This window comes from Vigna unguiculata, chromosome 3 (genome assembly GCF_004118075.2).
Source record: "Vigna unguiculata cultivar IT97K-499-35 chromosome 3, ASM411807v1, whole genome shotgun sequence".
Lineage (NCBI taxonomy): Eukaryota > Viridiplantae > Streptophyta > Magnoliopsida > Fabales > Fabaceae > Vigna > Vigna unguiculata.
Window position 1 is genome coordinate 46,605,467 of NC_040281.1, and position 24,410 is coordinate 46,629,876.

Here is a 24,410-nt window from a genome sequence, read left to right on the forward strand (position 1 = left end):
AAATACTAAAGTGTGAATTTATTTTATCAAAAATATCAAAATGGGAAGATATCCTTAAGAAAATATAAAAATAGACAAATAACGTGAGTTTTGTATTCATTGTGAAGAAACTGTGTCACTTTAATATGACTTTTAATTCTTCAAAGTGAAATTGTGTTTGCATGGTATTATATTTAAAAAATATAAAGTATATTATATTTATAATTTTTTTTTATTGAAGTAGTATTTGATTGACACATGTAACATCCCATTTAATAATCATAAACTATTAAACAAAATATAGCAAAGAGCATAGAATAATATATATATATATATATATATATATATATATATATATATTAATGTACAAAATCACATTACAGTTATCTTAAAAAGTAAGATGAACTGAATATAAAATTTATACAAAGATATCTAGAACAACTAGGAGGTTTCTCAAAAGAGATTACTAATACTATGACTCAAATGATCTGGATACAATGTCGAGTCCTGGTAAGTTGTGCACTTGTGGTGACATTCATTGCTCTGCAAAGCTGTAGATATTACCACACACAAGGTAAGTCTGTTAACACCTTTGGTCAAGGTAAAATTCCTAGGCCGGGACCTCCTGCTCCTTGTTGGCCTCTTGGCAAGCGTACCAAAAGTCAATTGTAGTATAATGATTTAAAGTAGGAGTGTCGAACCCACGAGGAACGGATTCAGTGAAAATTAATAATTATCTCAATCAGCATATATATGCAGAAATTTTAATTCGATGGATTATCAGCAGTTAAACTAAATTGCATAAATAAAATACAGTAAAACAGAAAATTAGTTAAAAGATCAATAAAAGATACTGGGATTGAATTTCATCTATCTCCCTTGTCTGTAATTTGGATGAATATAATATATAACATCTGAAAATACCAATATTGATGCACACTCAAAAAATCATTTATACCGATCCCTCGCGTATAAAATTCATAAGATTAGTTCCCTGAATATTGATTCTTCACATATTCAACAAACTATCCAGCATTACGGTCGAGTGTTAAAAGCAATTGATATATTGAGATCTATTCCTAGCATCACAGTATATCAAGTATCATTGTTCAAATCGGATTTTCAGAAATACTTTCCAGTCAGATCTAAAAATCAAAATCAAAACATCTATTGATCAGATAGAAGTAAGCATTAAGAGCAGAACAATAATACCAATACTGAGTAAAACAGAAATGCTATATATAAATATCACCAGATTACATCCAAGTTCGAGTAGATTACATTCAATCCCAAGGAAAGAGATTAGCCACTCATGGTAGCTATCAAAATCCTAAGAGCTAAAGAAAAAGAAGAAGAATTATAATCTGTGTGATGCTCCCAGTAACAGTTCTGCAGCACGGATGCGTTCTTCTCCAAAAATTCCAAGCTCCCTTCACTTTCTGATGCATTGAGAATATATACCCACGAAGTCTCGCTCAAGCTACCTAAGTCTCGCTTGAGCGAGACAACATTCTTCATCCCAAAGAAAGCCTCTCGCTTGGGCGAGATGTGCTGAAGCCAACATCTCGCTTAGGCGAGCAAGAGTACTTTAAGCTGAAGAAAGGATCTCGCTTAGGCGAGATTGGCAGCATCTGGGCTCGCCTGGGCGAGAATGGCGGCAAGAGAGGATCTTCAGTCTCGCTTAAGCGAGAGTCTGCATCGCTTAAGCGAGAATGGCGACAGTGGCTTTAGCCTAGGCAAGAATGCTTTGGTTTGAGCGACCTTGACAACATTTCTTCTCTATTTTCTCTGTTTCTTGCTTTCTCCTTCATTCTTCTTGAGTTCTCTTTAATCTTTCCTGAAAAACACACAAAATAGGATCAAATGATTTCCTTAAATCAAAACTTGGAAGCATGTGATTGAAACTTAGATTTAGGGAGAATCAATATGAAATGAGCACAAATTTAAAACATAAGTGCCAGAGTTTGTTATGAATTTTTACTGAATTTTGGCACTTATCACTCCTCTCACCACATGCCCCATCTTCTCTACTTGAGAAATTAGTGGTCATTAGAGTGTCAGGATAACTTTCCAACTGAACTCCCACATCAATGCTTACACTATAATTACCACCACTAATTCTCCTCGAATTAGTATGTTCATATACTCATTCCCTCAATCAATAATTTAAATAACATCCACAACAATTCAAATCATACTCAATTGACCACATAAAGAGTAATTCATATTCTGACCTACTTGCCCAGTCACTAGAACTCGCCCAGCCACTAGGCCAAGTCTGGAAGTTCCTGACTTGAAAATTCGTCCAGTGAGAGTTACTTGCCTAGTGACTTCCCAAGTCTAGAAGTCCAACTTGGAAATTCGACCAGCGAGTAAGGACTTGTCCAGCGAATTAGCGAATTTGCGAATCTGCATAATTCTGCAGATCTATGTTCTGCAAAATTTTGCATATCAGCTCACTCGCCCAGCGAGTAAGAAACTTTGCAGAATTATACAAAAACTGATTTAACATGTTTTATGCATCTCCAACCGGTCCATACCACTCCAAAATCAGTGCATAGATCATTCAATTATCAAACATCAATTCTATCAAATTATTCATACAATTGAATGCAAAAAACACATTTAAACCAACAATTATTCTCAATTAAAAGGAAAACACACATCTTCATAGTTTTCAACATCACAAGCAATCTCGCATATTAGATACATCAATAAATCACAAATTAAAAGAACCTAAGGCAGAAAAGGTAGTAGGCCTTGATTTAGTGGTAACTAAGGCATAAAAGTACATAAAAAATTTCAAATTCTGTGGACAACGCGAATTTGTAAAATTTTTTAAGCTATATGCCTCGGTTAGTATAACAACTAAGGCATAAAAGGTGACTTTAATTACAAAAATGTCACCATGTGTTTATATGCAGCGGGTGCACAGGAACCAAGACATATACTGCGATATAAAATCACTAAAATGTACTAGTGAACATATCCAAGTACGATGACAAAGAAATTAGCTTCCTTTACTTGAAATAATACACAGACAATTCATAGAGAGTTCCAATATTCTTTACAACCCTGTAGAGTCCCCAACTCCCCTGAGAACAACTTAGAGTGCATCAATTTTTAAGTGAGATTTTTTATTTTTCTCCTACAATTTTGTCTCATTCTTTCCTGATTTACCCTCCTTTTTTCTCCATTTACCCCTTTTTTCTGTTCATCTCGTTAATCCCCAGCCTGCGAGCGTGCGTGTTGTGGTCCCTTATTACCAACACCATTATGAATCACTTCATTCTCTTTTACTTTTAACCACAACCAGTCAACGTAATTAAGCTATTCCATTTTTGCCTCAAAACAGAGTTTAGGCCTCGCCAACTACCACTTGCCCAATTCATTCCTACACTTTATTCCACTTAATGTAAATTATTATACTATCAAATATATTTTAATTATTTATATTTAATTTGAAATACTTTTATGAATAAAATAATAATGGCTATAAATATATTATAATAAAACACAACTACCTCCTCTAATATTACTTACTTATGGAGAAATATAATAAATAATTAAGTTAAATTTTAAAATTTTAGTAATTCAACTATTTATTTCCATTGAAGAATAAAATGTATAAAAGACAAGTTAAGAATAATAACATTTTTTAATAATGAATAAAATCGTTTAATTATAGATCAACTTGTCTATCTTAAAATTGTATATTGTTAGAAACACATAAATATATTGTTATGCATGGAAGAAAACACTAAAGAATTAGTTGTTTTTTTAATAAATATTACTTTTTGCAACATTTATTAGTTGTTATTTGGGTTATTTATGTCTTTAGTCCTTAAACTCTAATGTGAAGTTAGAATTTATCCTATGAGAAACTTTCATACATTTTAGTCCTCAAACTTTCAAAACGAATAGATATATTGTTTTTAACCAAATTACATTAAATCTTGTTGATATGCCAAACAATTTTCATGCTAGTACATTATAAGAAAATATTTCATTAACAATCAATTTTAGTGACTAAAATTTGTTAGTCACTATAGTGACTAATTTAGACACCAATTTACAAAATAAAAAATTATTAGTTACTAAAATAGTCATTATTATGAATAAAAAATTATTCTCAGTCACTAAGTTAGTCACTAATTAATTAAATACTAATTTAAAAACCAACTTCTTTGGTAACAAAAACATTGGTAGCTAATGTTTAGAGACCAATTTCCTTTAGTAGCTAAAACCTTGGTAGTTAAATTTTAGAAACCAAGTTAGAGACTAGTTATAATTTTTTATTCATAATAGTGACTATTTTAGTAACCAATAATTTTTATTTTATAAATTGGCCACTATAGTGACTAATAACTTTTGGTCACTATAATTAATTGTTAATGAGATATTTTCTTGTAGTGGTAATTGAGTTTATGCACTTTGACAAGATATGTTTCAATATTTCGAAAAATGCATTTGAAACATTAAAAAGAATTAATGTAATTGAGCTAAAAGGATTATATTCATTAATTTTTAAAGTTTAAGGACCAAAATTTATCAAAGTTTTGGATAAAATAGAGAAAATAAAAAAATGGTAAAAATGTCATTAAGATTATTTTTTGACATCTTGAGTTACTATTGTATTAGTGTAGGGGATGGCAAAAATACTCGTACCCGTGGATATCCGATAGATAGTTGGTTTGGTATCCACGGGTATTTGCTATTCACAGCTAGCGAGTAGGTATTTTAATACCCGTTTATAAACGGGTCGGTTGTGAATATCATACTAAATTTTAATATCCATTACCCGCAAAAATTAAAATTAAATTTATGTTTTATTAAATTAAATTTAATTAAAATTCAATTTTAATTTATATTTTATTATATTAATTTAAATTTAAATTTAATTTAATTTATATTTCATTTTACATTTTTTTATAATTTTATTTAAATTTAATTTTAAAAATTTATAAAATATTTTTTTTAAATATTTGTGAGTATTCACGGATACTCACAGAATTTAAAATACTCAGATATTTTTTAAACCAGTATTCGTGCAGATAACGGAACAAATAACAAAAAAAATTGTTATAAATTAGGTTTTGTATAAACATTATCCGTACTCAACCCTACTCGTTGTCATTTCGTTGGTACTGACTTATTCAAAAATCGTCTTCTTAAACAAGGAGGGTTGGAATGGTGTTTGAAACTGTGTGAAGTGAGCTAGCTTACGTAGTCAGAATTTTTTTTAACACCTAGTTCAAGAAACTGGAGTAGGATCTTAGGTTTCTACTTTATCTTCTTATTATGAAAATGGTGTAGTTTTTAAAACCCAAGATTCGGATATGGTCCATAAAGATATATTGGTCTATGTGAATTTTTGTTGTTACTGTTCACATTGGAGACAAAAATACTTAAAAAGGCTAAGCTAATTAAATGGGAATAATATAGCTAAAATACACTATTACTATTTATTACAGTGTAATCTTAGTGTTGATACACCTAAGCACCATAAAGGAAGACTAAAACAAATATAGTCATGTTTATTTAAAATTTATTAGAACAAAGGGAAACATTCTAACTTAGTTTACTACAAAAGAAATTAATAGATAGAAACAGAAGAAGGTACGATAGGTTCTACTTTTTTTAAGATAAACTTTAATAACACTATTTATGTATTAGAATTTAATGATATTTTTAATTAATTGAAGACTTTGAATATAGCTCTATTGGGTGGAAGAGATGGAGCGTGAGAGGAAGGAAAAACTGAAACAATGAGTGGTAAGATAAGACAGGACATAATATTGACGTCTTGCCAATTTGCTAAAGCATGATCTTCGGTTTCATTTTTATTTATTGTTATGCATTATATAAATGAAAAATGAAATCTTTGAAAAAATAAGTAAGAAGTTGAAAAAAAAAAGAGAGGAGAGAGATGAAGAGAAGTGGTGTGATGAAACCACCCATGGGGGAGTACGATGAGACGACTGAAAGGATAAGTGCAATAAAACAGAACTGTTGCGGAATGATGTTTCAGAAAGAGGTGGAAATACGATTACTTACGTAATTTTACACAAAAAATAAATACTTAAAAAAAGAATAATGTGAATGGAGAAGGCCAAAGCTAATATACCTTTTGCTACTCCATGCATATTTTTCTTATATAAATTAATGCAAAATTTACATTACAAATTAATTTTATAAAATTGAATTAAATTTAAATTTTATTTTTATAAAAGTATCTAATGTAGTAAAATACAAAAGATGGGGTGTTATGTTTTTGTATTTGTTTTATTTGGTGAGATGCTTTTTTTTTTTAATTTTTTATGAGAGTGAACAAATGACAATTTTCCATGTGGCTATATTAGTTTGTAATCACATATCTTTGGTGGGTTATATCATGTCCAGGTATTGAGCTTGTTCATGTAGAAAGCCTTTTATTTTCTTGTATTTTTCCGTTTGTATTTATTGTACATTTCTTGTACAAGGCTAACATATACAATTTTTGTCGATAGATTAGATAATTTTATAAAAAAATATTGATTAAAAATCAATTTTAGTATCTAAAAATTGTTAGTCATTACAGTCAGTGGTCAGTTTACTAAATAAAAGATCATTGGTTATTAAAATAGTCACTATTATGAATAAAAAATTATAATTAGTCACTAATCAATTAGAGACTAATTTAGAAACTAATTCTTTTAATAGCAAAAATCTTGGTAGTTAATGTTTAGTGACCAATTTTCTTCCATAGCTAAAACCTGGATAACTAAATTTTAAATATCAATTATAAATTTTTATTCATAATAGTGACTTTTATTTGTTATGAATTAATAATTGTCTACACTTACTCATATGATTGATATGACTAATACTCATATAATTCATTACTACTCTTTATGTAGATATTTGCATTAACTAGTTGATTTGTTACTTTTATGGATTACATATTGTATTTATAAATAGGACTCTTCTCATCACTAATAATAGACAAAAAAGTTGTTCCCCATTTTCTCATTCTCTATTCTTCCTTTACTTCTTCTCTCTATTATTAACTATATTTTATAACATTATTTGTAATTAGTATCTAAATTGATTATTATACTGACTAACAACTTTTAGTTATCAAAATTGATTATTAATATGACCGTTGTTTTTTTCACTAATAGTACTCCACAAATACTCTATTTATTAATTTATTCTTTACTAATAAAAGAAAATTACAAAAATATTTTAAAACTAGTTTAGTTAACCTTTTTTATTTTCTCTTACAACAATCTTAAATTCACTTGTCGAACATTTCTGCCTTGGCACTTATTGACATATATTTTCAAGTTCAATGAGGAATAACTTACAACAAAGATACTCCTATAGTAAAAATATGATGAAAACATAATAGATAAATTCCTCGTACGTGTTGAAACATCATCTTTAAAGACTTATCCGCAGTGTATACGCAAATCGCCTAAGATAGAACATGAACATTTTAGATATATTCCGAGGATAACATAATTTAGCAAAATAAGCTCTTTAAAAAAGTATGAATAACCCAAAATAATATAAAAAAGATATAAAGGGAAAAGATAGCACAAGAAACCTAAATAGGAAGAGATATGAGTTGAATCGTGTATCTTTTGGAGAACAACAAACCACCTTTTTATAGGTATGAATGAGAGATGATGATAAGTTAAAATCTCACATTCCATTATGAATATCTTGTAATCTTATCAACGGTTATATTCATATTTTTATATTTGTTATAAGGACCAAAACGAAACTTCTTTAACTATGATGGCTAAATTGCATCCGCATATTTTAAAATAAACAAATATTATACCGACTCTTACATATTTAACTGTTCGATTTGGATTGGACATGCATTTTGGCTAGTTGGTAGGGTTAAATTTCGATATTATTTTGGCTACCTCGAAAGTCTCTTGTAATGGAAATGATCGGAATCTGTTTTTTTTTTGCAGCGTAAAACTAAAGTTAGTTGTGAAGAAGGTGATTCAGTGTATCATTTTTTCAGAAAAGAGATTTTTTTATATATACTCTTTCTTGGTGAGTGCTAAATCAGGTCATGCATTTACCTGATTATAAGATCTTAGGCTATGCATTTACTTTATTATAGGATGTTGGGGCTTTTGTACAAAATAGAGCATAACTTAAAGTTTTATCAAAATAAATCAATAAAAAAACTGTAATCATTTGATTGTTTAGCTAAGAAAAAGAGTTTAACCTGAGACAAAGTTGAAATTTGATTTGCTCATTCTTCTGTGACTAAACATGAAGATTAATTTCGTGAGAAGATTAGAGTGGTGATTATTCTCTCGCTAGAATCAATATTGAAATGAGCAACCTCTAAGTTGGAACACCAAAACAACATCATGATTTGAGAAACATATAAAATGAAGTGAAGATATTTGCCGAAGTAGAACGATCCTGGTGAGTCAGAAAAGTGAAGGAGATGTGTCGTATATGAAATGAAGAAAACTTAGATAGGAGGATGTGCATACATATTTGGACATTTGCTCTTCTAACTTCAACTTCTTCTTTAATTATTCCGATTGGTTTTGCTGATGCTACAGATTTTAGACATCTTCAACATGCTTCACCTTTTGCATTGTTCCGTTTAGCACGTTAGCCCCCACATGTATTATCGTCTTTGTTGCATTATGATGGAGTGTTGCATGATGATATAGACAGAGAGAATCCAAATCGGTTAAAGATAGCATAATTGCGCCCCCACCATGTTTAAATTTAATCCATCCACATATTTGATTGCGTGACCAACACCAGAGAACACAGATCAAAAGGTCATGCAAGTCTTCGTTGCATGTCGTATGTGGAAAAAAAAACCACCCCATCAATAATGTACCTTAAATCTATTTCACTCACCATCACACCTCCTTGGACCCCCACCCTCAAAAATCAATCTATATTCTTCTCCTCCTGCACATTCTTTTAATATCAAAATTTTCTCCATAAATTATAACCTTGGAATGCATGAGTATGCTCACATCAATTATTAACTTTATAACCATTTTTCATGATTACAGCAAGATCATGAAATACACGTGGGAGAAATGGACTTCAGACTCTGAAATTAATACACCGTGAAATACGAAAAAGAATTTTGACAATACAAAAGATAACCTATCTTTTTAAATTTTATCTTAAGTTTTTTTATATTTTTGTATATGTCTACACATATATATTTATTATATCTGTCAGAAAGTAAGCCTTTTCTAGATATTCTAAGTTTTTATTTATTTATTTGTTTTCTCTTCTTAGGTGCAATTGCTGCTCTGTTTAGGTTAGAAACCATAATGCTCAAGATCAATAGAACTCAGTCTATCGTATATCAGTTTGTGTTTGCTATAATGATTGCCATATTGGCTGCAATTTAATGTACATAGTATGAAAAAAATTGCATAAAAGGAAACAATTACGAACCGGTACAAGAGTTGTAGTTTGAGATAAGGCGTACTTGAAAAAAAAAAATGTAAGCAAAATGATGAGGTGAGCCTTAACCAATGACAAAACTTTAGGTAGTGGAAACTATTTTTCCTTCATTCATTCATAAATGGAATCAAGTGCATCAACTTTAGGATATTTTCCTATACATGTTATGGTACCACCAATACCCATGTCACTGAATTAACTTTACTTCTTTAGCTTTTCCATATGTCTTAACAAAAAATATAATAGTCTCATATTATTATTTTAAACAGTAACTAATTTTAGTGTCCAATAATTATTAGTATTTATATTGATTAATTTACAAAATTAAAATTATTAATTATTATAAAATAATTATTTATAAATAAAAAATTATAATTGATCATTAAATTTATTTTTAAAATTAGTTATTAAAAATTATTATCATAAAAATTAACTACTTAAATTTTGATTACAAAAATAAATTAATTTTTAAATTAGTCTCTAATTAATTAGTAATTAATTATAATTTTTTATTTATATAATGATTATTTAAATAATCAATAATTTTTAATTTTGTAAATTTATATTTAAATTAGTTTCTATTTTTTTATTTCTAAAGTTAATTTCTAATTGAGAATTTTCTTATACTGTGATATAGTATATTGACACAGATTAACGTAGGAAAAAAGTCCTGTAAATAAGTGATGCAAAATATCGTTACTTAGTTATTATATTATAGAGTCGTAAAGTTTCTATATGCATTCTTTTGTTACTATATAACGTATTGTTTCAAAAATTTGTTATCCAATATTCACTATGGTCATGATTACACTTTTAAGAAACTAAAACAATCTCAACCTTGTACTGAATTGAATATAATGCTTATCAAAATGTTTATTTAAACAAACCTTAAAAGGTAAAAACAAAACAAAAAGGGTATTGCGATATTTGGTACCCAAAAACATCAAATGAGGGACACAAATACCATGATCCACTCCCATACAAATGAAAAAAAAAAAAAAGGAAATAATAATTCAAAAGTCATTTTCATGTAAACTCCCAAATGTTATTAATGGAAATTAAGAGGAGCCCATTGACGAGCGTGCGGAAGCGAAGAAGAAGAGGCCCATTATGATTTTCCACGTGGCCGTGAAAGTGTTGGGTTTAAAACAGAAATCCAAAAAATAAAATGGACCCATTGATTGCACTACCGAAAACAGGGGAAGGCACAAAGTGGATCTTGTCGTGTATCTCACTCTCTCTCTTATTACACTGCTGCACTTAGAACTCACTTCAATAAACGAACGTGACGGATACCTAGTTTTGGATTTATTTATTTTATTATGTGTTGGGAAATTATTCAAACGACATTCACCACTTCACCAGTTGTTAGATTCTTTTTGATTTAATATCGGATTTCAACAAATCTCATGTAAGAAAATGATTTTAAATTAAAGCTTGAAGTGAGATATTTGGTAGACATTCAAGAATTATGTGAAATTATAATTTAAAGAAGGACACAATTGATTATTTTAAAATTAAATTTACTGTTTTTGTGAGTGAGTTTCATCAATTTATTTAATTGATTTCGAGTAAACGAAAAGGAGACAAAATCCAGAGGTTTAATTATCAATGAGGGAATCAGATTTGGTTGATTTTAAAATCACAATGACTCAATCGAGTTTTAAAAAATGCAGGAGAAAATCATACATTGACCAAATTATAAAATCACAATTAAGTCAAATTTCTAATAAAAGAAAGGTGAAACTCAAACAAAAAAAGTATATTAAAAATAATTCAAATTTGCAATGAAGAGAAGAAAAAAAAATATAAACATGGACCTATATATGATCTCTAATACTAAAGTAAAACACATAGAAATGGGTAATGAATGAAATCGAGGCCTGTAATTTCTGAACTCCAATAAGTTTCTAATTAGTGTATATTTAAAGAACAAAGTCAGGTTTAAAATTAAAGACTAGTCAAAATTTGAATAATTCAAGTTAGATTTAAGAGGGGGTTAGAAAACAAGACTCGTATTAAATGATTTGAAGAAAATAAAAGAGTAGGAAAAGACAATTATGAGTTCAAGATAATTTTTTAGGTGAACAAAGTTACTCAAACTAAAAACCAATTTAGCTTTATAAATATTGGATTTTTGAGAGAAGAAAGATATCTAATCCGTACATAAAAAATTGAGAACACCTCTTACCTAAAATATTAAGATAATAATTTTGAGTTTTTATTTATATAGTGTTCAACTTTCTATTTTTACTTAATATAAAATTTAAACTCACTTAAATTTTGACCATGAACAATTTATGTACTTGACTCTTTTAATTAAGTTAAGAAGAAAAGGTATTTTGTTTTAATTAGTTTAAAAGCACGAATGATTATCTGAAAAAGGATATACTTTGAAAAACGAAGCAAACTATTTTTTGGAACTTAAAAAAGTAGGAACAGTTTGCGTTTTGTATGAATTTGAGGGCAGGTATATGATAGTTTGGTTTAGAATAAATGATAAAGTTTAATTATTGGTTTTGTCAACATGAAGAGGACAAGTAAAAGAGTGTAGTTTAATAAGATGATAGCTGGCAAAGTTGATACACTTTTCTCCTTCGTTTTCGTTCATAATTGATACATCTTTGTCCGCTATATAATTACAATATTGTGAATAGAAGATTTTATTTCCAAAACACAAATTTGCTATTAAAAATATGGAGACTCCACCTCTCCTTATCCTTATGAAAAAAATCATTAAAATGAAGTTGTTATCAGAAGTTGGTTTTTCTCGCCAAAACTATATAACTAGCACTGGACTTTTCTCTTTGTTTGCGTACATGTGGTCAGAAATACAAGAACCTGTAAATTCTTTCTACTTCTTTTAGACAAAACTTTCATCTTTTTTTGTTTCTTTCTATTTCTATGTTTATTCAGAAGAATAAATCAAATTTGAAATTTACAATAACTTACACAGTCTAACATCTGAACAAAATATATTGTATGGTATCCATTAAGCTTAAGTTAAATTTATTTGTGATTAAGTCTAATCTTTTATAAATACTATTTTTGTTTTAATCTTTTACTTTTGTGAGTCATAACACAATTTTTTAGATATTTATATTTAGATATTTTTGAATAAATGTCTAAACCATTTAATGCATTTTAACATATAATGATTTTGATTAATTTTAATTTTCAAAAACGTTGTTCAGTAGGAATAATTATTCTCTAAGTATTTCTTTTAGCGTTTGCAGTCAATATATGCTATGAGTAATGAAAAAAAGAATATAATTTTTTCCATAACTTAATACTTTTACTAATGATTATTAGTTATTAATTCCTAAAATTTGAAGTTCTAAAAATACTAACTAGGAATTAATTATATAAAAGACTGTATCAGTTATCGGATAAATCGATATCATCCCATTTCAAAGTGTTGTTAAGAAATTATTTCCTAAATAAACCTGTTGAAAATATATGATTTTTTTTCTATATTAGTGTTGGAATTATGAAAAGTATTGTTTTTTTAATTTTTTACTTATTCAATTTATACGGGATTACAATATATGAGACAAGTTTCGCTATCCCATCATTTTTAAAGAAAAAATTCATCTTCATGTCTCATACTTAAGTATTAAATTTTTGTCTCATTCTCTTTTTCACAAAAAATTATGGTAAAAAAAATATGATATTATCAAATATTCAATATTAAAAGGGGTGTTGTTTTTCTAAATATTAACTATTTAAAAATAAATTATAATTGTATAAATTTTAAATTAGAGTGCCAAATAAATTTTATGACAACCAAATTATTTATTAAATTTGCAAACTTTAATGAAATTTAATAGATAAAGTTTAAAAATATTTAAAGAAAATATATAAAAAAACAAATATTCAAAGTAAAAAATATTTTAAATGTCTTTTTACTTCAATCTTTTAAATTCTAATGAAATATTTTTTCATACATTAATAAAAGTTATAATACATCAATTCGTCAAAATCACATACACTACAAAAAAATATTTGATTAATGACAAATTTTAGTGACAAAAAATAATTAGTCACTGTAATAACTAGTTTAGATACAAATTTATAAACTAAAAAATATTGATAACTAAAATAATTTCAAAAAATTATAATTGGTAACAAAATTGTTTGTATTATGAATTGGTCTCTATATTGGTCACTAACATTAGCTGCATAGGTTTTGGTTACAAAAAAAATTGGTCTTTAAATTAGTTTCTAATTAGGAAATTGGTTTCTAAATTGGTTTCTAAACTTTTTTTTTGTCTAAATATATTTTTTGGTCATAAAATTGGTCACTATTTGATAATTTTCTTGTAGTGATACAGAACAAAGACAAACTAATAATGATGAAATTTTAATATAGATCTTTTATCTTTTTAACTTCAATATATGTTTCATGGTGATAAAAAGAAATATGACAATTGCATTAAATTATTATATTATATAGTAAACAATTTTTTTTATATAATTGTATTGATAAGATTACGTATATGATAATGAGTTATAAAATATAAATAATTATATTAAAAAATATTAAAATAATATTCTACATGATAAAAATAAACAACAAATAAAAGTATTAAAAACATGATCTAATGTGTCTTAGAAACAATTTGATAAATCATTGAATGAAATTGTATAAAGAAAAATAAATAAATAAATAAATAATGGTATGATAAGATGAAAAAACCCTTAGAAATTTAAGAAAAATTTTCAAATAGTAACATAGTCAATAGTTGAGAGATGACAAAAATTGTCTTAGTGAAACAAAAAAATTCTTCAAATGAAACAAAAATTAATAATAATATAATAAAGAAAATCATTTGTATACTTCATAAAGATTCATGATATTGAACACTTAAATTATAGGAGTGTTAAACATTTTGACGTGAAATTAAAATATACGATAAATAAAGATATTAAAAGAGAGTAAAAATATTTAAATGTGAGACATAAAAATTATACTCGCAATTCTTTGAGAGAGATCTTCATCATTATTGCAATGATGTATTATATGGTAACAATACAAGATAATTGTCACGTCATATAAAAAATAAGAAAAATCTAAAGACATTGAAAACTCAATAGACTACAAAAATTTAATAAGGAATCAACTAAACATTTCAACATTTATAATAAATCCAAAACATAATCAAAATTAAATAATTTTTATTATTTTCATTATAGTTTATCAATTATTCACACTACCTTTACTATTACCTTTATTTACCAATTAAATTATATATTTTAAGAAAATGTCAATAATTACAACAAATTTATTAATTTAAATCATTCATTTTAAATATGGAAATCATACATTATATATTCAAAAATATTTATTTGTATGGACGTAGTACACTTTATATATTAAAAACATTTATTTATTATAAACTTAATATATAGAATAATAACATATCATTCCTTACACTAATAGTAGGGGTTTACGCATTTAGTTACATGTATTAAAATAACGGTCATTTGTTGTAGTTATAGCATTAATACGGGTTTATTTATAAAGTCATTCTCATGCCAGATGCTAGGTATCAAGATATAAAATAATACAATAATTTAAGAACTATATTAATTTCAAATGTTTTTGGCTTAGAATATATGTCTTTTCTCTTTGAGGAAATAAAATAACAGACAACTCCTTATTTTTGTTTTGGTACTTGTCTTCTTCTTACACATAACCGATGCTGGCGTGATTGCCTTAATACATTAACAATCTAATATTTTTATTATATATTGGCAATGTAAAAATTGTAACATAAACTAGTTTTGTGTTACTATTTAGTTATAAACTATTGTTACAGTTACTTTTAACATAACTATAATAAAAATTAACAAATTTATTATATACTCTGAGTTTTCTCACGATCTAATAATAGCTACCCGTACAAGAAGTAAATTATTAAACAACTGACAAATGACAAAAAATATGTTTAAAAATAAATTTTTTAATTATAAATTACTCTAGAAATTATTTTTTTTGGTAACAAAAAAACATGATAATTAATATTAATGGTATATTTAGAGACAAATCTATAGGAAAAATGATTTTAGTTACCAATTTAGAAACTAATTATAATTTTATTTATAATAGAAATTATTTTAGTTACCAATCATTTTTAATTTATAAATTGTTATTTAAATTGATCATTATAGTGACTAATTATTTTTGGTCACTAAAATAAGTCATTATTGATAAATTTTCTTGTGATGTATAGTTGTGATGAAATAAAGTAATAACATGAATTTTTTTTCAGCAAGACTAGACTCACTTAGTGACAAATTCTTTTGTGCCATCTTCAGACTAGACTCACTAAGTCACAAGCAAATAGTCACATACAATTCAAAACAGTACACTACAATTAAAAAAATGAGCAAAAAATGAATTTATTTTGTTTTGAATATAATCGTTTGGATATAGAGCTCTATGCTAAGATCTCTTGTAAGTCAGTAATATTTAGACACGTGAAGGATAATTAAAGATCTAGAGATAAGGTAAAGAGAAGATTTTAAAGAAGAGTTGTAGATAAATGGTGATTTTTTATAAAATGAAACTCGATATTAATAAAAATTATATTTATAATATAATGTTTTAATTAAATAAAAAAAACTGAGTGTGACCTTTTAAAACCACTTCCTATTTTTTGTCCTTACATTTTTTTCTAAAATTATTTAAAAATAATGTGATTCAAATGTTCTAACTCGAGGTATATTAATTTGTATTTTATTTTAATTCCTGTTAATATTTTGTTTTGTTTCATTTCATTGTTTTCAAACGTGTTTTTTAAGTCCGTGTTGTTAATGAAAGATAATTTACTAAATAACAATATGTCAAATGGAACGTTAGAATTGTTATTGATTCATTTTATTTGTATTTTTCTCAGTGTAAATATTTTCCAAACTTTCATTAGTTTGGATGTAACACATAAAACACGTATTTTGATTTATACACATAATAATCGATTAAGTGATTATTGTGGCAGTTAGAAGGCCACATCCTCATTATCACGACTTTAAAAATTAGTCTTCAAATCCTCATTCCAATTCTTTTGTCTTTTTCATCAATCACTTTCTTTCTCTATAACGGGAAGATTATTACATAGCAAGTCTTCAATATATCTCAGTCAATTATTATATGAAATAGATACATTGTGTTTCAATCTAGGAAAAAAAATAGTAACTGCTACAGTTTTCACAATAACTCCAAAAGAATACTATCATTCAACCTGTTATTTTATATTTTTATACAATGCTTTGAAGTCATCATGTATCAAACAATATCTAAGCAAAGTCTTAATAAACCAAAACTCAAAATATACACCTTAAATAACCATTACTAAGCCTTTTTTTTATAAATTTTTAAAACATGAAATATTTTGAATTTGAAAAGCTACAAACTGAATAAAAGTAATAACAACCACAAGAATAAAAAGTAAATTAAACATAGAAAGAACGAAACCCAAAATAGTCTGTGTATAAGTAATTTAAAGTTCAAGTACCAAAAAATTGAATAAAAACAATAAACCAAGTCACTTGTCCCACACTTTTAATTACATCCACTTGATATTAATTTTTTTCTTGGTTTCATAAGTTGCCACTTTTTAATTCCTTATTGCTTGGTGGTACTATTTATATAGAGAATAGAGAAAATGCAAGCGAATGATTTAACCAAATAAGATATTTCTCTATATAAAAAAAAGTAAGAAAATAATATATCTAGCCTGAGATTTCTCAAGAGAATATTTATCATATGGTAAGATGACTTAATTTCTGTCATCTTTTATAAAGATGATCAGTATAAACTTTGTTTTACAAGATAAATATATGTGAGATGCAGATTATTCTCCTAAATAATTTTTCTAATGACTGGGAAAATATTTTAAACAAATAAGTACATCCTAGAACTTACTTTACATATTTTACTTTACATATTTTACTTGAATAAAATTTAGCATTCACATAACCTATTTTTAATTTATATGCAATAAATCTCATTTAGGTTAGAAATAAGATTAATTCATAATGTATAAGTAGGTATAAACTTCACTCTACAAGCCAATTTTATAAGGTTTAATTGAGTTTAAAATTCACTTCTTAACATGATACCAGAACAATGATTTAGAGAACTATCCTAACGAAATTTATTGTATCTTGAGTTAGTTGTTCTATCTGCTATTGAATTGTAATGGGATCACTTGAATCTTATGTTCAAGATATATATATCTCGTCATAAAAGAGGTATCTTGAAAGTCTAACATAAAATAAAGATAATACTAATTTAAATTATATTATATTGTTATTTGTTGAATGTAGTCCAAATATGAACTATTTTTGTTGCTATAATTAACCGAAGCTTTAGGGAAAAAAGGGTTAAAGCACTGGAGAAAAAATGCATCAAGAAAAGGATGTTGGATAGTAACTTGCCCCCACAAGGGAATTTGGATAAGAACTTGCAGCAAATGAGGGAATAAGGATGTGAAGAAGAAGAGGAAAAAAGAGGAAGAAAAGTCAAAGATAAAGTTAAGAATGAGATTATGTGCATGAGCAGCCAATTATTGAGAGTAGTCCCACATGAGGGAGCCTACTTTATTTGAATGCTATCTCCTTTTAGAGTCACCGTTATTCCCAGTATCCTAATCATTAATCCTTAGCTAATACTTCTGTAATTCCTTATTTTTGGAAACTTGTGTTTCATTTTCTTTAGTGTAGTTTCTAAGCATACTCTCATTAAGTAAAAATTGAGATTCAAACAAAATAAATGAATAAATAACTAAAATATACCAAAAATAACAATACTTTTTATTTAATTAGTTGGAGAATTAATAAAGAAATTTACTACATGACAAAATTAAAATTGTCTCCATGTTAATCATACTCGCATCTTGACTTTTCATTTTCTTTTTTATTTCTTGACAACGCTGTTTTTTTGTTTTCGGTTGGTGGCGTGTATGGGGCATGTGCAATGTTTAGAGCACGCCATTCACAAAAGTTACTATACGAATCATGATACTTTTTTTTTTTAAAACACGAGCCATGATCTTTTTGTGAAGCTTTTGTTATGTCCAAACAGTTTAAAAATAAAATAAAAAATCGCTTACAAGTTGTTTAATAATAACGTTGATCTCGTAAACAATTTTAAATAAATAAAATTAGATTATTGTCCTATTGTAGTGATAAATGTGTGCAATCTACAATTGGCCATTAATAATTGTCCTACTGATATTACTTTATAGGTATAAAAGGGCATCTGAATTAGAAAGAAAATAAAAGTAGAGTTGGAGGATAAGACACCCCAAAAGAAAATTACATTAAAATTAACAGTTTGTAAATAATGACAAATATTTGGGTGGGTATTTAATGGGTGCAAGAAATTTCCTCTTTTATGAGGATATATTTGAGTACAACTGGGATAAGTTCACGCCAAACTATTATTGCACAAGTCTTTCCACGTTTAAACCGCAAGTTTTTTTTTTCCTTAATCAAGCATGACTCTGCTCTGTTTCAAGGCTTTTAATGAACTAGAGACAAATTTTTAAGGAAATTCATATGCAGAAGTGATTATCCAGAAACATGCAAACATTTAATTTATTAAATGCAGAAATAGTGTAGGAAATTAATACAACAGAAGCTAGGCAATGAAATAAAAGAATGATTACAATTAATTGTTGCCTATGCATTCTAACAGGCAGTGAAAGCCAACTTTTTCAAATAATTAATATTTTTTACCTGGAGTAATCATATAGAGTAATCATATATATATATATATATATATATATATATATATATATATATATATATATATTCAATATTAAACATTACTTTTGTAATTAAAGGTATATCGTTTCATCAGCATATATGTTTATTGTGAAAATAAATTCACACAATTAAACATATATTTACACATGTAGAGAGTATAATAGAAAAAATAAACATTGTATAGAACTATTGTGATTACTATATTATTATCATAACGAAATTATTATATTTTTAGTTTCATCATGCATCACTCTGGAAAAAAAAAAATCACGGATCCAATCTTCGATAAGCATACATTGTTTTTGTACTGAAAAGGCTGAATGTCTTCTGTCTCATCACATGTTCCCAGGATTATCCTCAACTTGTGCTCAATAATCCTTCATAAAATAATCTTCTACCCTGCTGTTAGAATCGACCACTGTCTATTTCAAGGTCAAATTATATATATATATACATCAATTTGTTCAATTAAAGTATTAAATAAAATTATAAATGTAAAAATATAAAAAGTATATATGAAAAGTATGCAATCAGTATGTTATTAATTCACTTTGGAGGCCATCAGTCTGTAAAAACTTCAGTCTATCATTGTTCACTTTCAAATAACCTTCTACAAGAAACAAATCCTATGCAGTTTTCAAACAAAAAGCTGCACCTGATTTCATGAGTTATAAAAGTTGTGTTACATAGTAAAGTTTAAATAACTAGTGTAGTTCAATCAAGTTTGGCCAGTACATACAAAATAACGAGATTAATCTCCACATATCAATAATATTACGCTGAAAATTTTTGCATTAATCAATAAATTAAAAACCTTGATAATTTGTTAAATCTATGAGCGCACGCATATTTTTGAAGAACGTTAGGTACATACTTTATCAGGAGAAGTCGAAGTAACAGAAAAAGAAAATGCAAACTTTATTCACTTGTAAAGGTGAGCCCATAGAAAGTAGGAAGCTTGACCTTTCTTTCTCGTGCTGTATATTTTGGCAGCCCCTTCACCTTCTCTTTCTCTCTCTGTATAAAAAGTTCTCTAAATAACTTTGTTGGGGACAACAACTTTTTAGAAAAAATTAAGAATTGAGGATTCCCATGACATAAATAATCCCTTCCCCAGCTCCTTTCTGGAAGCACTTCATTTGACAAAGATAAAAGGAACCAAAGAAGCAAGAAGGTATTTGAATGGAACAAGGCGGCCACAGAGACACACACAGTGTCCCTTTCGGAGTCTACTATTATTGTTTGTTCAAACAATAGTATAATAATACAATTTTCTTTTTTAAATTGGTGTGTTGAAAAGATTCCAAGACAACTGGCTACCTCGTGAGCCATGTCCCACGCTTAGCTAAACTTGGTTGCTCTTATATATCCCCACTTAAACACCCTTACTCAGCACCTCTTTCGTAATTCTCTTGTGTCTATCTTCCTCTGCAAAACAAAACACAGTAAATGGGTCGGCTTAATCTCATACTTGTGTGGTCGCTCTCATTAACACTGTCCCTTTATAATCTACATCCAACCTCTGCTCAGCTTAGTCCAAACCACTATGCTAATGTATGCCCCAATCTCGAAAGCATCGTTAGACAAGTAGTTAACACCAAGTTCCAGCAAACCTTTGTCACTGTTCCAGCCACCCTTCGTCTCTTCTTTCACGATTGCTTTGTCCAGGTAAATAATGCCAACAACACTTTCACTTCAGTATAGTATTCTCTTCAAAAATATACCCAACAACTAGTAAAAGAGGGTAATTTTCCAACAGGGTTGATCAGTATTGTAGTCACGTTAAGTCTAAAAATCTTGACATTGTGAAAGAAACCGAGGTTGAAAAACAGTTTTTTTGAGATAAGAATTTGTTGTTGAAGTCATGTTTTTGTTGTTTGTGGTGTTACATAATAAAGGGTTGCGATGCCTCGGTTTTGGTGGCATCTACCGGGAACAACCAAGCGGAGAAGGATCACCCAGACAATCTTTCATTGGCAGGTGATGGATTTGACACAGTGATCAAAGCAAAAGCTGCAGTAGATGCTGTCCCTCAGTGCAGGAACAAAGTCTCGTGTGCTGATATTTTGGCCTTGGCTACCCGTGATGTTATCGTACTGGTTAGTTACTTCTTCACTCACTCTAATCTCTTCATCATATATAAAATAATTTTACACTTTTGCAATACAAATTTTAGCTTTTAATTGGATGACATGGTATAAAATAAAACTATAGTGTTTTTTTTATTTATGCATTAATTAATGCAGTCTGGTGGACCTTCGTATACCGTTGAATTGGGACGGTTTGATGGGTTAGTTTCAAGAGCTTCTGATGTAAATGGAAGGCTTCCGCAGCCAACATTCAATTTGAACCAGCTCAACTCCCTTTTTGCTGCAAATGGACTCACCCAAACTGATATGATTGCTCTCTCAGGTAATCACCCTGCAACTCTTTTCTACGATGGTCCCATTAACTTATAAACCTTATTAGGGTGGTTGAGAATGTATTTACTCATTTACTCATTTATGTTATAGTCAAATGAAGAGATAATGACTCACCAGTTCCTTCGGTTAATATGAAAGTTGAAAAAACAAATGAGGTTGGTGAGCGCGAAATTTATTACGTAGTTAATCAATACTTTATATTTAATTGAATTTTATTATTTTCACGAATTAAAAAACTTAATCCCATATCATCATATCCGTTGATACTATAAATCTGTGGTAATGTTGTAAAAGAAGGGGATGGTTCACATTTACATTGTTTTGTTTATGAAACTTTAAAAAGAGAAGCTGAAGTAGAGAAACTATTTAGTGATTGATAAGGGACCAACGACACGTCTCTGTGTGTAGTCATGTGTTTTAATTTATGAGAAACAAATGATGACGTTTAACTGTTTGTAATGTGAAAGTTACAAAAGATCGTGATAAGTTCCAAATCACCTAATAGCTTTTTCAGACTTAATTGTTTTTTTCCTTGATGTTAATTCTTAAATGGATTTAAATAAGTAAAAAGTGAAAAATCCTTAAATAGTCTTCATCACAGAGTTTTAAATAAACATATGGAGTTGTCGTCATTCAATTAAAAGCATTATTGATGACATAAAAATGACGACCTTGATCTAGATTTTATGGTGTTTTTATTATGCTGTTCTATAAAAGTTCATACAAGTCTTTAAAGATAAATAATGGTGTATTAAATATAATAAAACACAATCATTTGTGAATCAGAAACCACTCATGAATAAAATAACATAGAAAAGCGAGGTTGGAGCTTGTGAGCTGCATGCAAGTTGCAGAGGCTGAAAAGGAAACGTGATTGAGATCTGAAAAAAAAGTGTTGATTAGTTAATAGTTTTTGTAGTCTTGCGTGTTTACTTTATCCTCCCTCAATCAACGTGCTTAATTGTGATTTTTGCAGGTGCACACACCCTTGGATTCTCCCACTGCAGCAAGTTCGCGAATAGAATATATAGCTTCAATGGCCAAACCCCAGTGGACCCATCATTGAACAAGCAATACGCAACCCAATTGCAACAAATGTGCCCAAGGAACGTGGATCCAAGGATTGCCATTAACATGGACCCAACCACTCCCCGAAGATTCGATAATGTTTATTACCAAAATCTCCAACAAGGAAAGGGCCTCTTCACCTCGGACCAAATCCTCTTCACTGACCAAAGGTCCAGGAACACCGTTAATTCCTTTGCTTCAAATGCTAACGTTTTCAACTCTAACTTCATTGCTGCTATGACCAAACTGGGTCGTGTTGGAGTCAAGACAGCAAGAAATGGCAAAATCCGTACGGATTGTTCTGTGCTTTAATTCAACACAGTCGCAAACAGAACATGTTTTAGGGGGAAAGCAAGTTGCAACTTAATGGGGGAATTTAACTTGCAAGGGGCATTTAGATTAATTGTTGTTAATAAATTTGTTTGCGAATAATTCGGGAGTTGCTTGGATGCCAGGGGAGGGAGTTTAAGGAAGAAGAGAAGGCTAAGGTTGAGTTTTTATTTGTTGTAATGTTCCAAATAATTCAAAGTCCTCCAAAACTATGAACTTTGAATTGTTCATAAAAATAATGGTTACCCAGAGAAAAACAATTCAATAAATGGATTTTAGAATACTTGAACCTCTTTTCTTTTATATTTATATTTTATTCTAGTATTAAATTTCTGGATCAAATAATGTAATAAAAATTATCAGTGGTTTAAGTATACGCGTAATGCTAATAATTTTTTTTTAATTAGTTAAATTGTTGTCTTCATACTTCTCCAAATATGCTGCACATAGGTTTCATTGAAAAGCAAAATTGTTGATTTGTCTAGTACCAATTTTCATTTATTTTCTTGCATAATTTGTCCTGCATCTGTTCCCTTGAAATAATCAACATAACCATCCGAATATAACTTATGAGACAATACCAGTACAAAACTATAATATTTGCTGACATATTTATATTAACTATTATTTCAATCAATTTCAAAACCATGGGAGCAATCTTATCCTTACATTCACACTCCAACATTTTCTGTATATAAAACAAAACCAATTCCATCACCCCACATTTCATGGAAATAAAATACAACCCCGCACACACCAAGAAAATGAGCTGCATACCTGATTTGTTCAGTAATATGAGCAATTTACCAGGCCCCATTTGCAGATTTACATTCATTGAGACTATTCAACATAGATCATATAGATGCTACGTTGAGAGTAATAACCAACACATTTACACAGACCTAAAAATACATATGTTCAGAAGTCATGTCAAAAGTAAATCCCTCACTTCACATAATCCGCAAATATGCTGTAAGGAAAATTGTTAAGGGACCCGTTCAAGAACTAGGAAATAGACATAAAGAATGTTCTCCATCACAAGCCACAATGTATTGATAAATACAAATTATATGTCAAGAACATTATATGCTCTTAAAAATAGTCATTAGAATATACAAAAATAACCTTATTGTGCCTCTCCTCACCCTTCCCATTAAATATTCACATTGTTTTCTCTCTTTACTCTTATTGATGTAACTTCACCCATCAATCTCTGTTGAGGCAACTCGCCAAAAGAACCTCTCAATTATCTCAAACTACCATCCTTTTACCTTTATTGGGATATTTGACCTTCACTAACTCTCTATTTAACTCTCTACCTTCCTTTATCTCATACCACAATTTAACAACCCATTGTAAATTTAAATAGTCAATGAT

General features: G+C 28.3%; 1 protein-coding gene across 1 annotated transcript; it reads left to right on the plus strand.

The window, feature by feature from the left end:
• The first annotated feature begins 20,589 nt into the window (after positions 1-20,589).
• Positions 20,590-23,322, plus strand: LOC114178287 (peroxidase 73-like). The gene is made up of 4 exons (XM_028064108.1): positions 20,590-20,880; positions 21,111-21,311; positions 21,459-21,624; positions 22,612-23,322. Exons 1-4 carry the CDS (start codon positions 20,662-20,664, stop codon positions 23,013-23,015), a joined length of 990 nt encoding a protein of 329 aa, XP_027919909.1. The 5' UTR covers positions 20,590-20,661; the 3' UTR covers positions 23,016-23,322.
• Positions 23,323-24,410: the final 1,088 nt, after the last annotated feature.